The 18,765-nt window shown below is 46.9% G+C and overlaps 1 protein-coding gene across 2 annotated transcripts in view; it reads right to left on the reverse strand.

Annotated features, from left to right (window-relative positions):
* Positions 1-18,765, reverse strand: part of pcsk6 (proprotein convertase subtilisin/kexin type 6) — a 107,344-nt gene that overhangs the window by 77,308 nt on the left and 11,271 nt on the right. For both annotated transcript variants that reach the window (XM_045215898.1, XM_045215899.1), the window contains exons 4-6: positions 16,521-16,664; positions 15,551-15,627; positions 7,007-7,095 (exon numbers count right to left, since the gene is read on the reverse strand). In XM_045215898.1, coding sequence (XP_045071833.1) covers positions 7,007-7,095; positions 15,551-15,627; positions 16,521-16,664 — 310 coding nt within the window. The remainder of the gene's footprint in view (positions 1-7,006; positions 7,096-15,550; positions 15,628-16,520; positions 16,665-18,765) is intronic.

An 18,765-nucleotide genomic window follows, 5' to 3' on the forward strand; every position in this document is an offset into this window, starting at 1 on the left:
TTGTTTGTGTGTTCTGCTTCAGCAACAGCTAGTCTACCTTGGGTCCCCACAAAATCCACATGTTGGATAGTTGAGAGCAAGGATAGTTTCGCATAGCTTTGATAACGATTAGTCAGGTCAGTGATTACACCAAGGAAGGGAGGGAGGAAGGAAGGAAGGAAGGAACCAACCAACCAACCAACTAACCAAAAAAATAAAAAATAAAATGAACTAACAAACTAACGAAACAACGAACGATGGCGCTTTCTAGAAACAGGGCCAAAGGGTTTGAGGTCAGAATTAAGATCACACTCTGGTAGCATCATTATAATTAAGGTGGCATCATTATAATCAGAAGCCTTTGTTTCCAGCTAGGCGACCGCTGAGCACTCGGAGAGAAGTGTAACCAATGTGAAACTACAGTATGCCAACACATTTATTCCCTTTAATGAGGCACAAAGACACAGTTTCACTCTTTTGTTTGGTTTGTGTCTTCTGCTTTATCTTCCAACACTCTAAACACATATATATACACAACACAGCTGGCGAGAGGGTGTGTGAAAAAGACTGTGTGTGTGTGCGCACATATGCATGAGTGTGTGTTTGGGTTACAGGGACAGATCTCTACTTGGTGTACCCTCTGCCCCCTCTGCACCCGCAATACTCTCTCTCCCCCTTTCCCCTCCCTTCCTCCATCCCTCCATCTCTACTCCACCCCTCCATTGAGTTCACTCCTCCATCCACCCCGCTCCTCATTTCAAAATGAACAGTATTTTCCCAAAGGGGAGAGAGAGAGAGAGAGAGAGAGAGAGAGAGAGAGAGAGAGAGAGAGAGAGAGAGAGAGAGAGAGAGAGAGAGAGAGAGAGAGAGAGAGAGAGAGAGAGAGAGAGAGAGTGAAAAGTTATTGAGGAAGTTCTGAGCGTCAAACTAATTACTATATAAATCTGTTCCAATGAATTTTATTTTAGTTATTTAGAGGCCCGCAGGTGCCCAAGACATTCCCTTCTATTCCTGGTAACAGCTGTTAAGAACACCAATGTGCTAACGAGCAATTAAACTGGAATACAGAGTGACATTAATGTATCTAATAGAAAGTACATGCAGCAACACCCTTACGGTAAAACCACATTAATTTATCATGTGATCGGATGTGAAGTGTTCCAAAAACACGTTTTCACATGTGAAATCGTGTTTTTTCTGTAAGGCCAAAAACAAACATCTGGCAGTATTGAACCAACAGTTCTGCCTTTGTGATAGTGCTTTTGTGTGTGTGTGTGTGTGTGTGTGTGTGTGTGTGTGTGTGTGTGTGTGTGTGTGCGTATGTGTTTAACTATACTTGTGGGGTTCAGAAGTCTAAAATTTGACCAACTGGGGACATTTTGTTAGTCCCCACAAGGTCAAATGCTATTTCTAGGGGGTTTAGGGTTAATGTTAGAATTAGGTTTAGGGTTAGGAGCTAGGGTTAGGGTTAAGGTTAGGTTTTGGGGTTAAGGTTAGGGAAAATAGGATTTTGAATGGTACTGAATTGTGTGTTAGTTATACAAGACTGTGTGTGTGTGTGTGTGTGTGTGTGTGTGTCGGTTTCTATGGTGCATGAAGACAGCTAAGATGCTCACAAGGATACAACCAGGAATTCCAGGAGTTTTTTAATGCGAGGGATTGTTTCATACTCCGTTAGAATACTGCCTGCATTCCTCTGACGACGGTTGCCATGCCAGAGTTCTAGTTCCGTATTTGGCAGGAGAGGAAGAGAAAGGAAATGTGTGCTGGATCTAGAAATGACTATTTGACAAGAGCATCTTTCTTTACGCTTGTGGAGGATTATTCTTTTTTGGAATAGGCTCTCAACGCCCATATCTCACAATCCATCAGATACACACACCTGTGTGTCAAGTGTCTTTCCCATTATAGAAAGTGACATTTCTGTGTTAGCGGGGGAATGATAGGAGAGGGCGTAACAAACCAACACAAACAACCCCCCCCACCCGACCCTCTTCGCTCACCCCAAACCCCCGACAGACAGACAGACACACAAACAACCCCCCCCACCCGACCCTCTTCGCTCACCCCAAACCCCCGACAGACAGACACACACACAAACAACCAACACACCTGATTCTACTAAATCAAAATAGCCTAGCTCTCACAGCCACGGTAGGTAATCAATTATGGTCTCTTGTATAAGTCACTTTTTTATTTTGGACTGACAGACGGATATATAATTGAAGTTGTGCCTTGAGGAGGGTTGGTTGTGAAAGGGGAACAAAGCAGGTGGGGGGGGGTTGTTATGGTGTTTGTATTGGTTTGTTATGCCCTCGCCTGTCGTTCCCTGGGGGGGGGGGTTACAGACTCACCATACAGAAGAGAGGAGAGAGAGGAAGGGGGAGAGAGAGAGAGACAGAAAGAGCAAGAGAGAGAGAGATGCTCAACATGCTCTGCTCACACCTACTGTGATGGTCTGGGCCTAAACCACACAAAAACAACACTAGACACTATGGAACACAAAGCTTTTACTATCTTATCCTGGAATATACAAGGTCTGAGGTCATCTGCCTTTGGCTTAAAGAGCAGGAATCCAGACTTCATCAAATAAATTGGAAATACAGACATTGTCATCCTACAAGAAACATGGCATAAAGGAGAAGGACCCACTGGTTACAGAGAGCTGGTAGTCCCATCCACCAAACTACCAGGTGTGAAACAGGGAAGAAACTCAGGGGGTATGCTAATTTGGTATAGAGCAGACCTAACCCACTCTATTAAATTAGTCAAAACAGGAACATTTTACATCTGGCTAGAAATTAATAAGGAAATTATCTCAACAGAGAACAATGTCCTCATGTGTATCTACCAAAAAACAATTAGGCAACAACAAATTCAATCCCTTCTAGACAATTTCCTTGACAAAATGTTTCACTGTAATAGTGAAGGTGTAAACTTTGCAGTAGAAAACCTAAACAGAATATTTGACCTCTCAGCTTCCCTTTCAAATCTAAAAATGTCAAGCAGACAACCTAAGAAAATTTACAGCAATGACAAATGGTTTAATGAAGAATGCTAAAACCTAAGAAAGAAATTGAGAAACCTATCCAACCAAAACCATAGAGACCCAGAAAACCTGAGCCTACGCCTTCACTATGGTGAATCACTAAAACAATACAGAAATACACTACGGAAAAAGAAGGAACAGCACGTCAGAAATCAGCTCAATGTAATTGAAGAATCCATAGAATCGAACCACTTCTGGGAAAATTGGAAAACTCCAAACAAACAACAACACAAAGAGTTATCTATCCAAAACGGAGATGTATGGATAAACTACTTCTCCAATCTTTTTGGCTCAATAACAAAGAACAAACAGCAAAAACATATACATGATCAAATACAAATCTTAGAATCAACTATTAAAGACTACCAGAACCCACTGGATTCTCCAATTACATTGAATGAACTACAGGACAAAATACAAACCCTCCAACCCAAAAAGGCCTGTGGGGTTGATGGTATCCTAAATGAAATGATAAAATATACAGACCACAAATTCCAATTGGCTATACTTAAACTCTTTAACATCATCCTCAGCTCTGGCATCTTCCCCAATATTTGGAACCAAGGACTGATCACCCCAATCCACAAAAGTGGAGACAAATTTGACCCCAATAACTACTGTGGGATATGCGTTAACAGCAACCTTGGGGAAATCCTCTGCATTATCATTAACAGCAGACTCATACATTTTCTCAGCAAAAACAATGTACTGAGCAAATGTCAAATTGGCTTTTTACCAAATTACCGTACCACAGACAACATATTCACCCTGCACACCCTAATTGACAAACAAACAAACCAAAACAAAGGCAAAGTCTTCTCATGCTTTGTTGATTTCCAAAACACTTTTGACTGAATTTGGCATGAGTGTCTGCTATACAAATTGATGGAAAGTGGTGTTGGGGGAGAAACATACGACATTATAAAATCCATGTACACAAACAAATGGGCAAAAACACACATTTCTTTCCACAGGGCCGTGGGGTGAGACAGGGATGCAGCTTAAGCCCCACCCTCTTCAACATATATATCAACGAATTGGCGAGGGCACTAGAACAGTCTGCAGCACCTGGCCTCAGTACTGGAATCTGAAGTCAAATGTCTACTGTTTGCTGATGATCTGGTGCTTCTGTCCCCAACCAAGGAGGGCCTACAGCAGCAACTAGATCTTCTGTACAGATTCTGTCAGACCTGGGCCCTGAAAGTAAATCTCAGTAAGACAAAAATAATGGTGTTCCAAAAAAGGTCCAGTTGCCATGACCACATATACAAATTCCATCTAGATACCGTTGCCCTAGAGCACACAAAAAACTATACATACCTCGGCCTAAACATCAGCACCACAGGTAACTTCCACAAAGCTGTGAACAATCTGAGAGACAAGGCATGAAAAGGAACATAAAATTCGACATACCAATTAGGATCTGGCTAAAAAGACTTGAATCAGTTATAGAACCCATTGCCCTTTATGGTTGTGAGGTCTGGGGTCCGCTCACCAACCAAGAATTCACAAAATGGGACAAACACCAAATTGAGACTGCATACAGAATTCTGCAAAAATATCCTCTGTGTACAATGTAAAACACCAAATAATGCATGCATTAGAGAGAGCTAGAGAGCGATAGAGAGAGAGAGAGAGAGAGAGAGAGAGAGAGAGCACTAGAGAGAGAGAAAGAGAGAGAGAGAGCTAGAGAGAGAGAGAGAGAAAGAGAGCGATAGAGAGAGAGAGAGAGAGAGAGCGATAGAGAGAGCGAGAGAGAGAGAGAGAGAGCTAGAGAGAGAGAGAGAGAGAGAGAGAGAGAGGCGATAGAGAGAGAGAGAGAGAGAGAGAGAGAGAGAGAGAGAGAGAGAGAGAGAGAGAGAGAGCTAGAGAGCGATTGAGAGAGAGAGCTAGAGAGCGATAGAGAGAGAGAGAGAGAGAGAGAGAGAGAGAGAGAGAGAGAGAGAGAGCGATAGAGAGAGAGAGAGAGAGAGAGAGAGAGAGAGAGAGAGAGAGAGAGAGAGAGAGAGAGAGAGAGAGAGAGAGAGAGAGAGAGAGAGAGAGAGAGAGAGAGAGAGAGAGAGAGAGAGAGAGAGAGAGAGAGCGATAGAGAGAGAGAGAGAGAGAGCTAGAGAGCGATAGATAGAGAGAGAGAGAGAGAGAGAGAGAGAGAGAGAGAGAGAGAGAGAGAGAGAGAGAGAGAGAGAGAGAGAGAGAGAGAGAGAGAGAGAGAGAGAGAGAGAGAGAGAGAGAGAGAGAGACAGAGAGAGAGAGGCTATGTGCACACTGCCCACAAAATGAGGTGGAAACTGAGCTGCACTTCCTAACCTCCTGCCAAATGTATGACCATATTAGAGACACATATTTCCCTCAGATTACAGCGATCCACAAAGAATTAGAAAACAAACCCAATTTTGATAAACTCCCTTATCTACTGGGTGAAAAACCACAGTGTGCCATCACAGCTGCAAGATTTGTGACCTGTTGCCACAAGAAAAGGGCAACCAGTGAAGAACAAACACCATTGTAAATAAAACCCATATTTATGTTTATTTATTTTCCCATTTGTACTTTAACTATTTGCACATTGTTACAACACTGTATATATACATAATATGACATTTGAAATGTCTTTATTCTTTTGAAACTTCTGAGTGTAATGTTTACTGTTAATATTTATTGTTTATTTCACTTTTGTTTACTATCTACTTCACTTGCTTTGGCAATGTTAACACACGTTTCCCATGCCAATAAAGCCCTTGAATTGAAATTGAAATTGAATTGAGAGAGAGAGAGAGAGAGAGAGAGAGAGAGAGAGACACAGAGAGAGAGAGAGAGAGAGAGAGAGAGAGAGAGAGACAGAGAGAGAGAGAGAGAGAGAGAGAGAGAGAGAGAGAGAGAGAGAGAGAGAGAGAGAGAGAGAGAGAGAGAGAGCGATAGAGAGAGAGAGAGAGAGAGAGAGAGAGAGAGAGAGAGAGAGAGAGAGAGAGAGAGAGAGAGCTAGAGAGCGATAGAGAGCGATAGAGAGCGATAGAGAGCGATAGAGAGAGAGAGAGAGAGAGCAAGTACAAATACACTGACTTGAAGCAGATGAGGAAAATCAGAGAGGAGGGATTCATGAAAAGGGGAAGGGTCGGCGGAGGGCAAACCAACAGTTCTACTGAGTAAGATGGATGAGTGTAGGATAAATAAAATATAGTTTAGCCTAACTGTAAAAGCTAAAAGGGTTATATCCATCACTATATGGCATGGCAGGCTAGCCCATGCATCAATAACTGTTTGTGTCATGTCTACTCTCGCTCCCCTGCTCCGGCGCTCGACGTCGCCGTCTACTAACTACCGGTCCTGGCAACCATCATTTCGCACACCTGTCAACCATCAATACGCACCCCTGCGCCCCATTATTAGACACACCTGGACTTCATCACTACCCTGATTACTCCCCCTTTACTTAGCCCTCAGTTGTCATCTGCAGCAGAGAGAGAGGGGAAAGAGGTATAAAGAGAAACGAGAGAGAGAGAGAGAGAGAGAGAGAGAGAGAGAGAGAGAGAGAGAGAGAGAGAGAGAGAGAGAGAGAGAGAGAGAGAGAGAAAAAAAAAAGAGAGAGGGATCAAGGGGGTGAGAGAAGAAAGAGAGAGGGAGATAGAAATGCCTGCGCTTTCAGCACAGCTGCAGAGAAGACAAAAAAGTGGGCGGGGATGTGAGATTCCGTCGTTTGATTAAAAACCCTCGACTTTTGACATCACAGAAACCGCGCCGGGATTAATGCCTTGTGAACGCATGAATGTCCACAGCTTAGCGCTGCGAGCTGCATGAATGTCCACAGCTTAGCGCTGCGAGCTAGAGAAACAGTCTTACTACACAACTCACACACACTTTTTACACAGAGCAGGACAAATCAAGGTTAATCTGGTGCACACATGCAGAATAATTCTGTCTGAGAGGAGAGGAGAGGAGTGGACAAGACAGGACAGGAGAGGAGAGGAGAGGATACTCTACCTCCAATGTGTGCGTTGTACGCAATTCCCACAATGCAGTGGGAGTTATTGGCCACAGCTGCAACTTCACCGGCACACCGCGTCCCATGTCTGGAGAGAAAAAAAGGAGAGGGGGAGCGAGAGGAGAGAAGTAGAGGAGAGAGGGTGAGGAGAGATGGAACAAGAAAAGGAAGATTTTTCATCAGTATGGCTAGGATTAGCCCAGGAGAACTACATGATGGAATGCTGTCATGCAGAAACTCATACCAATGCAAATTACTGTTATCTTATCGTAGTGCTGGCACATGTACCTTAACTAAAATGGCTCCAATCAAATCAATCAATCATATTTATAAAGCCATTTTCACGTCAGCAGTTGTCACAAAGGGCTTTTACAGTAACCCTGCCTAGACCCCAAATAACAATCAAATGCAGAAGCACAGGGGAAAAACTCCCTAGAAGGAAGAAACTTTACTACACTTTTTGAAAAAAAGGTGCTATCTAAAACCTAAAACCTAAAACCCCATAGGAGAACCCTTTGAATAACCCTTTTTGGTTCCAGGTAGAGCCCTTTTGGGTTTCATGTTAAACCCTTTCTACTGAGAGTTCTACCTGGAACCAAAAAGGGTTATTCTATGGGAACATCCGAAGAACCCTTTTGGAACCCTTTTTTCTAATAGTGTAGATAGGAACCAGGCTCAGAAGGGTCCGTCCCCTTCTAGGCTGTCCAAGGTAATACCGTCACTAAACATAAGGACTAGTAAAGGACTGAAAAGAGTTGAAGGCTAAGCATTTCATCTCCCACTCCAATTCTTCATTTACATATCACACAAATAGAAGTGATCAGTCTACCTCTGGAATGAAGTAAAGGTTATCCTCTCTTCACAGGCTCAACAGGGGGTGAATATTCAACACCTGACACTCTCCCTCCCTCCCTCCCTCCCTCCCTCCCTCCCTCCCTCCCTCCCTCCCTCCCTCCCTCCCTCCTTCCCTCTGCTCTTTATCACAGCATGTTAAGACACCTGATAGGAGCCTACAGACCCAAGGGACCGACGACTACTGGATAATGACATGTTTCACCAGCGAGAGACATGTAAAACATGGTGGGAAAAACATTAAAGAAATAAGCACTTCACCTCTTCACAGAAATAAACTAGACTCACCAAATAAATGTTTTAAAGAGAAATGAGATGATAAAATATTGAGATGAAAAAAGATGGAGAAGAGAAAAGATGAGATGAGAAAATGTTGTGAAGTTTTAAGTAAGGAAGTGACAAAGACGTTATCGTATTGAATACAGAGATCTAACTGTAAAGGGAGAATTTCAGCCTTCAAGTGAAAGGTGGAATTAGTGAGAGGGTGAGTGAGAGAAACAAAAAGAGAGAGGAGAACTACAAGGAGTGGTGGAATACAAAACATGGTGTCACATCGCCTCCTGTTAGGCCACGCAGTAATGAACAGAGTGTAAGAGGAGAGAGGGCCTGAATACCAACGCACAGAACACACACACACACTAATCCCACCCCAGTCCAGGTGCATCCAGTGAACTCATCTCACCAAGGCTGGGTGACAGAGAAACGACATGAAGGGCTTTCTCTTTAATATTTTTTTTCCTCTCCCCCTGATCCCAATTATGTCTCCCTCTACAGCCAGGGGTGAATTACATTACACAGAGAGAGAGAGATAGAGGGAGAGAGAGAGAGAGAGAGAGAGAGAGATTAAGAGAAGGAGAGCGAGGAGAGAGAGAGAGAGAGAGAGAGAGAGAGAGAGAGAGAGAGAGAGAGAGAGAGAGAGAGAGAGAGAGAGAGAGAGATTAAGAGAAGGAGAGCGAGAGAGAGAGAGAGAGAGAGAGAGAGAGAGAGAGAGAGAGAGAGAGAGAGAGAGAGAGAGAGATTAAGAGAAGGAGAGCGAAGAGAGAGAGAGAGAGAGAGAGAGAGAGAGAGAGAGAGAGAGAGAGATTAAGAGAAGGAGAAAATTAATAGAGACCTTTTGGGTTTGTTTGCTTGTCAACAAGACTCCAGATGAGAGATTGAATGGAATTGGATTGCTTTTTGAAGTTTGTGTGTGAAGTGAGAGAAATGCCTTCAGTGCGGCAATAAGAAACACGATGATAGCAACTGAATACACAACAGGATATGATGAGTGACTAGTCTGTCTGGACTGGAGTCAGTTTCTCATCAGAGATGAGACGTTTGTCTAACTGAATAAGTATAGCTCTCAAACTGAATAAGTATAATAGAAAAAAGTATGTAAAAAAACAAGTCATAACAAGTTGCTCAAATCTTTTTAACAAAGTCACCAATGGGATTTGGGGCGTTCCAGTGGGACAAGTATGATAAGAACAACAGCAGGTTCAATGTCAAATAAAAGAGTGTCGGACTGCGGCTGGGGGACACATTTCAAAGCCGTCATATTTTCCTGTCACATTTCAAACTTGTCTTTGTGTCCTCTTTATATTCATTAGCCAGCCTGTAGACCTCAGAGGAAGAGAGAGAGAGAGAGAGAGAGAGAGAGAGAGAGAGAGAGAGAGAGAGAGAGAGAGAGAGAGAGAGAGAGAGAGAGAGAGAGAGAGAAAGAGAGAGAGCAGCATTTGAACACCCAGCCACATCCACCAGAGATGAAAGCCAAAGTGTTTCATTAAAGGACCATATTAATAATGATGTACATTAAAACAGTGCATGAGTCATTTAGGTTACATCAGAAGAGTGGTGTGGGTAACGTTAGGGACATAGAAGTGTGGCATGGACCCTCCTGTCAATACCCCAAGGGATGGGTTGATGGAGGGAGGGAAAGATGGAGAGATGGAAAGATGGATAAAGGTACACAGTAAAGAAACATTGGGATAGATGGAAGGAAATATGTAGGAATGGAAAGATGGGGGGAATGGAGGTACATGGTGATGGGGAACAGGGAATAGAAAGAGGTGCAAGTAATGGATGGGTGGATGGAAAGAGTGAATGGAAGGAAGGATGGATGGATGAGGGGAGGGGAAGGGGGAATAGAGGGACGATGGATAGAGGGGAAATAAATAAATGAGGAATAGAAGGATGGATGGATGGATGGATGGATGATGGATGGATGGAGGAGGGATAAAGTGATGACGTAGTAGTGTCACGGATTCTGCCGAGGCTGCTCCTCCTCCTTGCTCGGGCAGGCTTCGGCGTTCGTCGTCCCCGGAGTACTAGCTACCGCCGATCGATGTTTCGGTGTTTGTCTTGTTTTGTCTGGAGTAGTACACCTGTTGTCTATTATGTTTGATTGTTTAGCCTATAATTTCCCTTGTCTCACGTTTGCTATTTGTGTGTTATTGTTGTATGTCTAGTTGATGTTCGGCCTAGCTATTTCTCCATATTACGCATATGGTGTTTTTCCCTCCAGTGTTGGAGACGTTTGTTTTGTGCGTTACGTTCAGTAAAGTAGTCTACCTGATTCTCTGTGTCCTGCGTCTGACTTCACTCGCCGCGTACACATCACCCTCTGACAGAATAACACACCTACCATGGAGTCAGCAGGATCAGCGGTACCGACGGGGTCATTGGAGGAGCGCGTAAGCAGCCAAGACGCCATGATCCAGAGACTCGGCACCGCCATGCAGGATGTAATGGACACTTTGAGCCGATGGGAGAGAGGAGGTTTGCCCACACCTCCTCTAACAATACCACCACCATCGGCCAGACCCATCGTTCCATCTCCGGAGTCCAGTGGGATTCGGCTCTCGCTCCCGAGGGCTTATGATGGCACCGCGGCCGGGTGTCAGGGATTCCTGCTCCAAGTAGAGCTCTACCTGGCAACCATTCACCCGGCGCCCTCGGGATACGAGAGCGTGTCCGCCCTCATCTCCTGTCTGTCCGGCAAGGCCTTGGAGTGGGCCAATGCCGAATGGAGGGGAATAGACGCCGCCACCGTCAGTTATGCGGAGTTATCCCGCCGCTTCAGGGCGGTTTTCGATCATCCCCCAGAGGGGAAAGCGGTGGGGGAGCGTCTGTTCCACCTCAGACAGGGGAAGAGGAGCGTGCAGGAATTCGCACTGGATTTCCGGACTCTGGCGGCCAATGCGGGATGGAATGAGAGGGCCCTCATCGACCACTATAGGTGCAGCCTACGAGAGGACGTTCGCCGAGAGTTGGCCTGCAGGGACACCAACTTAAGCTTCGACCAGTTGGTGGACATGTCGATCCGTCTGGATACCCTGCTGGCTACCCGCGGACGTCCGGAGCTGGGGCCGTCCATTCCATCCCCCAGCACCTCCGAGCCGAGCCCTATGGAGCTCGGAGGTGCTGGTGCTAGAGAGAGGAGGAGAGAGACCCGGAGAGAGGCCGTCCCCTGCACCAACTGTGGCCGTAGAGGACACACTGCGGTTCGGTGCTGGGGAGGGTCTCCTAGGGATCGAGGCAGCAGGTCACGCACTGATGAGTCATTCCAGGTGAGTACGCGCCCAACTCACCCAGAGCTCTCTGTTGTCCACTTGTGTATCCAAGTTGTGTTTCCCCAGGTTTCTTCTCACTCCCAGCATAAGGCGCTAGTCGATTCAGGCGCAGCTGGGAATTTTATTGATCGTAATTTCTGTTATAGGTTAGGGATTCCCCTCATACCAGTTGATGTGCCCTTCCCTATCCATGCCCTAGATAGCCGCCCTTTGGGGTCGGGATTGATTAGGGAGGTCACGGCGCCACTTAAGATGAAGACGCAGGGGGGTCATGAGGAAATTATACAATTGTATTTGATCGACTCTCCTGCGTTTCCCGTGGTGTTGGGGCTTCCTTGGTTAACTTCTCATGACCCCAACATTTCGTGGCAACAGAGGGCTCTCAGGGAGTGGTCTGATCAGTGTGTCGGGCAGTGTATAGGTGTTTCCGTAGGGGCGACAACGGTGGAAAGTCCGAACCAAATGCCCGCACTGCACATTCCTCCTGAGTATAATGATTTGGCACTCGTCTTCAGTAAGAAGAGGGCGACTCAATTACCACCTCATAGACAGGGGGATTGTGCGATAGACCTCCAGGCAGGCGCTGCACTTCCGCGTAGTCATGTATATCCTCTGTCTCAAGAGGAGACGGCGGCTATGGAGACATACATCGCCGAATCTCTGGGACAGGGATACATACGGCCCTCCACTTCTCCTGCGTCCTCGAGTTTCTTTTTTGTGAAGAAGAAAGATGGAGGTCTGCGCCCTTGTATTGATTACCGTAGTCTCAATCAGATTACCATTAAATACAGTTATCCTCTCCCTCTGATTGCGAGTATGACGGAGTCATTACACGGAGCGCGCTTCTTCACAAAATTGGATCTCAGGAGCGCTTACAACCTGGTGCGCATTAGGGAAGGAGATGAATGGAAAACAGCATTTAGTACCACCTCGGGTCACTATGAGTATCTCGTCATGCCATACGGGTTAATGAATGCTCCTTCAGTCTTCCAATCATTTGTGGACGAGATTTTCCGGGATTTGCATGGATAGGGTGTAGTGGTGTATATTGACGACATTCTAATATACTCTGCTACACGAGCCGAGCATGTGGCCCTGGTGCGTTGGGTGTTGGGTAGGCTGTTGGAGCATGACTTGTATGTGAAGGCGGAGAAATGCCTGTTTTTCCAGGAGTCCATCTCCTTCCTGGGACATCGGTTGTCCGCGTCAGGGGTGGAGATGGAGATTGACCGCGTTTCAGCAGTGCGTAATTGGCAGACTCCTACCACGGTTAAGGAAGTGCAGCGGTTTTGGGGTTTTGCCAATTACTACCGGAGGTTTATCCGGGGTTTTGGACAGGTAGCAGCTCCCATCACCTCCCTGCTAAAGGGGGGCCCGGTGCGTTTGCAGTGGTCAGCTGAGGCGGACAGGGCATTTAGACATCTGAAGGACCTGTTCACCTCGGTTCCGGTGCTGGCACATACGGACCCCTCTTTGGCGTTCCAAGTGGAGGTGGACGCGTCAGAGGCGGGGATTGGGGCTGTACTGTCTCAACGCTCGGGCACGCCTCCTAAACTCCGTCCCTGTGCCTTTTATTCTAAGAAGCTCAGCCCGGCGGAACGTAATTATGACGTGGGGGACAGGGAGCTGCTAGCGGTGGTTCAGGCCCTAAAGGTGTGGAGGCATTGGCTTGAGGGGGCTAAACACCCTTTTCTCATTCTGACTGACCATCGTAACCTGGAGTACATCCGGGCAGCTAGGAGACTGAACCCTCGTCAGGCTAGGTGGGCCATGTTTCTGGCCCGGTTTGTCTTTAAGCTCACGTACATACCAGGGTCACAGAACGTTAAGGCAGATGTCCTGTCCCGGCGATATGACACAGAGGAGAGGTCCATTGAGCCCGCTCCCATACTTCCGGAATCTTGTCTGGTGGCACCGGTGGTGTGGGAGGTCGATGCGGAGATCGAGCGGGCGTTACGTACCGACCCTACTCCTCCAGAGTGTCCGGAGGGGCGGAAGTACGTGCTGCTCGAGATCCGTGATCGACTGATTTATTGGGCTCACACGTCACCCTCCTCTGGTCATCCTGGTATTGGCCGGACAGTGCACTGCCTTAGTGAGAAGTACTGGTGGCCAACCTTGGCTAAGGACGTGAGGGTTTATGTCTCCTCCTACTCGGTGTGCGCCCAGTGTAAGGCACCTAGACACCTGCCCAGGGGGAAGTTACAACCCCTACCCGTTCCACAACGGCCGTGGTCTCATCTATCGGTGGACTTTGTCACGGACCTTCCCCCCTCCCAGGGGAATACCACAATTTTGGTCGTTGTGGATCGGTTTTCTAAGGCCTGCCGTCTCATTCCCATGCCGGGTCTCCCTACTGCCCTACAAACTGCTGAGGCCCTGTTTACACACGTCTTCCGGCACTACGGGGTACCTGAGGATATAGTGTCTGATCGGGGTCCCCAGTTCACCTCAGTTCGTCTCCTGAGTGGCGCAGTGGTCTAAGGCACTGCATCGCAGTGCTAACTGTGCCACTAGAGATCCTGGTTCGAATCCAGGCTCTGTCGCAGCCGGCCGTGACCGGGAGACTCATGGGCGGCGCACAAGTCGTCCAGGGTAGGGGAGGGAATGGCCGGCGGGGATGTAGCTCAGTTGATAGAGCATGGCATTTGCAATGCCAGGGTTGTGGGTTCGATTCCCACGGGGGGCCAGTATTAAAAAAAAATGTATTCACTAACTATAAGTCGCTCTGGATAAGAGCGTCTGCTAAATGACTAAAATGTAAATGTAAAATGTAGAGTCTGGAGGGCGTTTTTATGGAACGCTTGGGGGTCTCGATTAGCCTTACCTCGGGTTTCCACCCTGAGAGTAATGGGCAGGTGGAGAGAGTAAACCAGGATGTGGGTAGGTTTCTGAGGTCCTATTGCCAGGACCGGCAGGAGGAGTGGTCGGGGTATATCCTCTGGGCAGAGATTGCCCAGAACTCACTTCGCCACTCCTCCACTAATCTGACTCCTTTTCAGTGTGTGTTGGGGTATCAGCCGGTTCTGGCACCCTGGCATCAGAGCCAGATCGAGGCTCCTGCAGTGGATGAATGGTTTCGGCGCTCGGAGGAAACATGGAACGCTGCGCCTGTCCATCTGCAGCGGGCTATTCGTAGGCATAAGGCGAGCGCCGATCGCCACCGCAGTGAGGGTCCAGTTTATGCACCTGGAGATCGAGTCTGGCTCTCGACTCGAAACCTGCCCCTTCGCCTGCCCTGCCGGAAGCTGGGTCGGCGGTTTGTGGGGCCATTTAAAGTCCTGAGGAGATTGAACGAGGTATGCTACAGGTTACAACTGCCCAATGATTACCGCATTAACCCCTCGTTCCATGTGTCTCTCCTCAGGCCGGTGGTAGCTGGTCCACTCCAGGAGAATGAGATACGAGAGGCTCCTCCGCCCCCACTGGACATCGAGGGGGCTCCGGCGTACTCAGTCCGGTCCATCGTGGATTCGAGACGTCGGAGGGGGGGTCTGCAGGATCTCGTGGAGTGGGAGGGGTACGGTACGGAGGAACGGTGCTGGGTGCCTAGGAGGGACATCTTAGATCCCTCCCTCTTGACGGAGTTCCACCGGAGTCATCCAACTCGCCCTGCTCCGCGTCCTCCTGGCCGTCCCCGAGGCCGGGGTCAGCGCACGGCTGGAGCCGCGCGTCAAGGGGGGGGGGTACTGTCACGGATTCTGCCGAGGCTGCTCCTCCTCCTTGCTCGGGCAGGCTTCGGCGTTCGTCGTCCCCGGAGTACTAGCTACCGCCGATCGATGTTTCGGTGTTTGTCTTGTTTTGTCTGGAGTAGTACACCTGTTGTCTATTATGTTTGATTGTTTAGCCTATAATTTCCCTTGTCTCACGTTTGCTATTTGTGTGTTATTGTTGTATGTCTAGTTGATGTTCGGCCTAGCTATTTCTCCATATTACACATATGGTGTTTTTCCCTCCAGTGTTGGAGACGTTTGTTTTGTGCGTTACGTTCAGTAAAGTAGTCTACCTGATTCTCTGTGTCCTGCGTCTGACTTCACTCGCCGCGTACACATCACCCTCTGACAAGTAGGATGGAGAGATGGAGGGAATAAATGAAGGATAGAGGGATAGAATGGGGGATTGAGGGATGATTGCTCTCACTTGTTCTCGTTGCTGGAGTCATAGCGAGGAGTTGGATCATGGTCATTCCCGTTGACATCATAACTCGCCAGCTGGTCCTGGAGAGAGAGAGAGAGAGAGGGGGGGACGAGAAAGAGAGAAAAAGGCAGAAGGAGAGGAGAAGGAGATAGGGGGTGGAGGGGTGAATATTCAACACCTGACACTCTTCCTCATTCCATTCAAGAGAGAGAACGTGAAGACAGAGAAAGAACGTGAAGAGAGAGAAAGTGATGAGAGCAACAGAGAGAGAGAAAGAGAGAGAAAACAAAGCAGCTCACTACTAGGCAGAACACAGAAAATGAAATATATTGCCATGGTTTTTGCACATTTCAGTCATATCTCATCTCGTGCGCTATTAGAGTACCAGTGATAGATTGGAACCAACACCGGCCATAACTTAGAGACGTAATCCAAGGTGTCAGGCACAGAAATGAAATTTGTCCGACAAAAGTGGCGTGCTGTTATGGCCTCAACAAATACTAGCAGGGTGGGTGTCTTGTTTTTGTGGATGTACCCTTTTCACACTATCGTGCCGAGTCAAACCAAACTAGTCTGGCCCGGGTATTTTCTGTTCACATTGTCCTTTCCAGCAACTAAGGTGGTGGTGGTGGACGTTATGTTATTATCTGTGTTATATTCAGTAAAATTCTCCATTAATATCCGTTAGGGATGGACACTGATATCAGTTGCATTTTTTCATTTGATAGCGATATCATATCGAAATGAATAAACACTTTACTGTACGTGATATTTCGCCCTTTCAATACATGAACATCATTCACCATTCAGTTACCATTGGGCAAAACATAACCCAAAACAAAATCAAAACAAACTGCAAATGCATCCAACGAGTTTGCAGAGTCACAAGCTTGATGTAGTCATTGCGTGCTAGGAATATGGGACCAAATACTAAACTGTTGACTATGTGAAGAGAACCCAATAGTATACTTACATAGTTCTGTGCCAGGTCAGGGTGGTTCTTCTCAATGCCGTCGTCCAGGATGGTGACCACCACATTCTTGCCCGTGTAGCCTCTCTGCCACGCTGCCAGAATGTTCATCTCTGACCGACAGCGGTTATTCTTGTCCGTACAGTGCTGAGGAGGAGGACCACAGAGGACACATACAATGTTAATAGGAAATAGGGAAGTAGTCAGACTGGGGTCAGACTAGGGTGTAAAACAATGTCGTCAATAGATGCGACCCAGAATGTGACACAGTCATTGTCATGTTAATCAGTACTCATATCTGTCATGTCAACTGATGTGTCACTGACAACCTTAAAAATGTAAAATAAGTCATCTTTATTCAACAGCAATGGCTTGGTTGTCCTTGAGTTTGTCATTTTTCATCTTTGCATCCCACCTCCTAATTTGAATGTGAGGACATTGAAGAGCATGTCTTCTTCCCCTCAGATGAGTGAAACACAGGATCAGCACCGTCTGACAGGATGCTAGGGTCGTGTTCAGTAGGTAGAAAAGGTTTTAAAACAAAATTAATCTGGGAGGTACTACTGGATATTGTCCAATAGGAACACTGATTTTCATTTTCTGTTGCAAAACATTTTGTTAAGGTGTGCCCTTCTGAACTCACCCAGCATTAGGGTGATGTGAGATAAACATGACCCTGAGTATAAATTCTCCATCCGTTATCGTCTCTCTATATCTTATATCACCCAATCCCCTCCAACAGACCTTGGTTCACATAATGTGTTTTCTTTCAAATACTTCAGCAGCGCTTGATTTAGCTTGTCTGGCACAATGGAACAGAATAGTCCTAAAAGTGTAAACCCGCCCATCTGGCATTCCAGGCAGGCTTAATCTATCAAACACTCAAAGTATTTGAGAGAACCAGGTCTGGATCCAAACCCAGTATTACAACCCAGGTCTGGATCCAAACCCAGTATCACAACCCAGGTCTGGATCCAAACCCAGAATCACAACCCAGGTCTGGATCCAAACCCAGTATCACAACCCAGGTCTGGATCCAAACCCAGAATCACAACTCAGGTCTGGATCCAAACCCAGTATCACAACCCAGGTCTGGATCCAAACCTAGAGTCACAACCCAGGTCTGGATCCAAACCCAGTATCACAACCCAGGTCTGGATCCAAACCCAGTATCACAACCCAGGTCTGGATCCAAACCCAGTATCACAACCCAGGTCTGGATCCAAACCCAGTATCACAACCCAGGTCTGGATCCAAACCCAGTATCACAACCCAGCACATCCCCTACATTTACCCAGCCCACGTTTCTTAAAGAGCATTAGGATTCTGCCCCTTGACTCCTATTTTTAGTATGCAGTTTAAACACTCACGCCAACAGACTCTAGGATAAACCGTAAGAGACATAGAATGTAAGCGCTGTGGGAGAGAGACCGTTATAGGCCATCTGTCTGTTTAAAAATGTCTTCTCCCATAGAATGCCAAAGTGGAGGCCCATCCCCAGCATAGCCTATGGTTACATTCCTGCCATGTAGTGCACATTCAGGTAGTGAATCATTTTACCCACATTCATCGCCTCTATAGCATCTAATCCATCCTAACCCCAGATTTACCCTGAGCCCTGAGAAGTTTGGACACTTCTCCCGAGTAGACAACAGAACTGCAGGCTCGGGACAATTTCACACTTGAGTTCCTACCCAAAGCTCTTATCGCCAACCTCGTTTAATTACTAAAAGACGACCGGACCGAAGCCGCACAGATGCATTAGCTCAAGGCAGTTTGTATTAGACTCGTGTGGTGACAAAAAAATTAATCATAGAATAGTGGTGCACCTTAAACAGGGGGATCAATGGTGTCGAGGGGAAGTGAGAACACTCTTTAGGGCCCGTCCCAAATGGAACCCTATTCCCTAGATAGTGCACTACTTTTAACCCGATAAAAGTTTTCCATCGCCTAATGAACATGACACCGGTTTTCATTTCAACCATTTATTTATTCCTTGTAGGTTCATTCAAATGGTCATTGGGAGAATTATTACCACTCACAGTAGTGTTGTGTTTCTGAGGCTTCATAACGCTTAAGGTTGAAGCAGATGTGAAGATGTTAGCCGGGCAGTGTAATGGCTAGCCCATCCTGCAGTGATGTCATCTCCCCTGAGACCTGATGAACTTTAGAGTTTCGCCCTCACCCTACTGAAGGTTAGAGCACGGACATCACACTAACAACGGGTGTGATGATGTTAACATGAGAT

The sequence above is a fragment of the Coregonus clupeaformis genome, unplaced genomic scaffold, assembly GCF_020615455.1.
Source record: "Coregonus clupeaformis isolate EN_2021a unplaced genomic scaffold, ASM2061545v1 scaf0547, whole genome shotgun sequence".
In the NCBI taxonomy this organism is placed as follows: domain Eukaryota; kingdom Metazoa; phylum Chordata; class Actinopteri; order Salmoniformes; family Salmonidae; genus Coregonus; species Coregonus clupeaformis.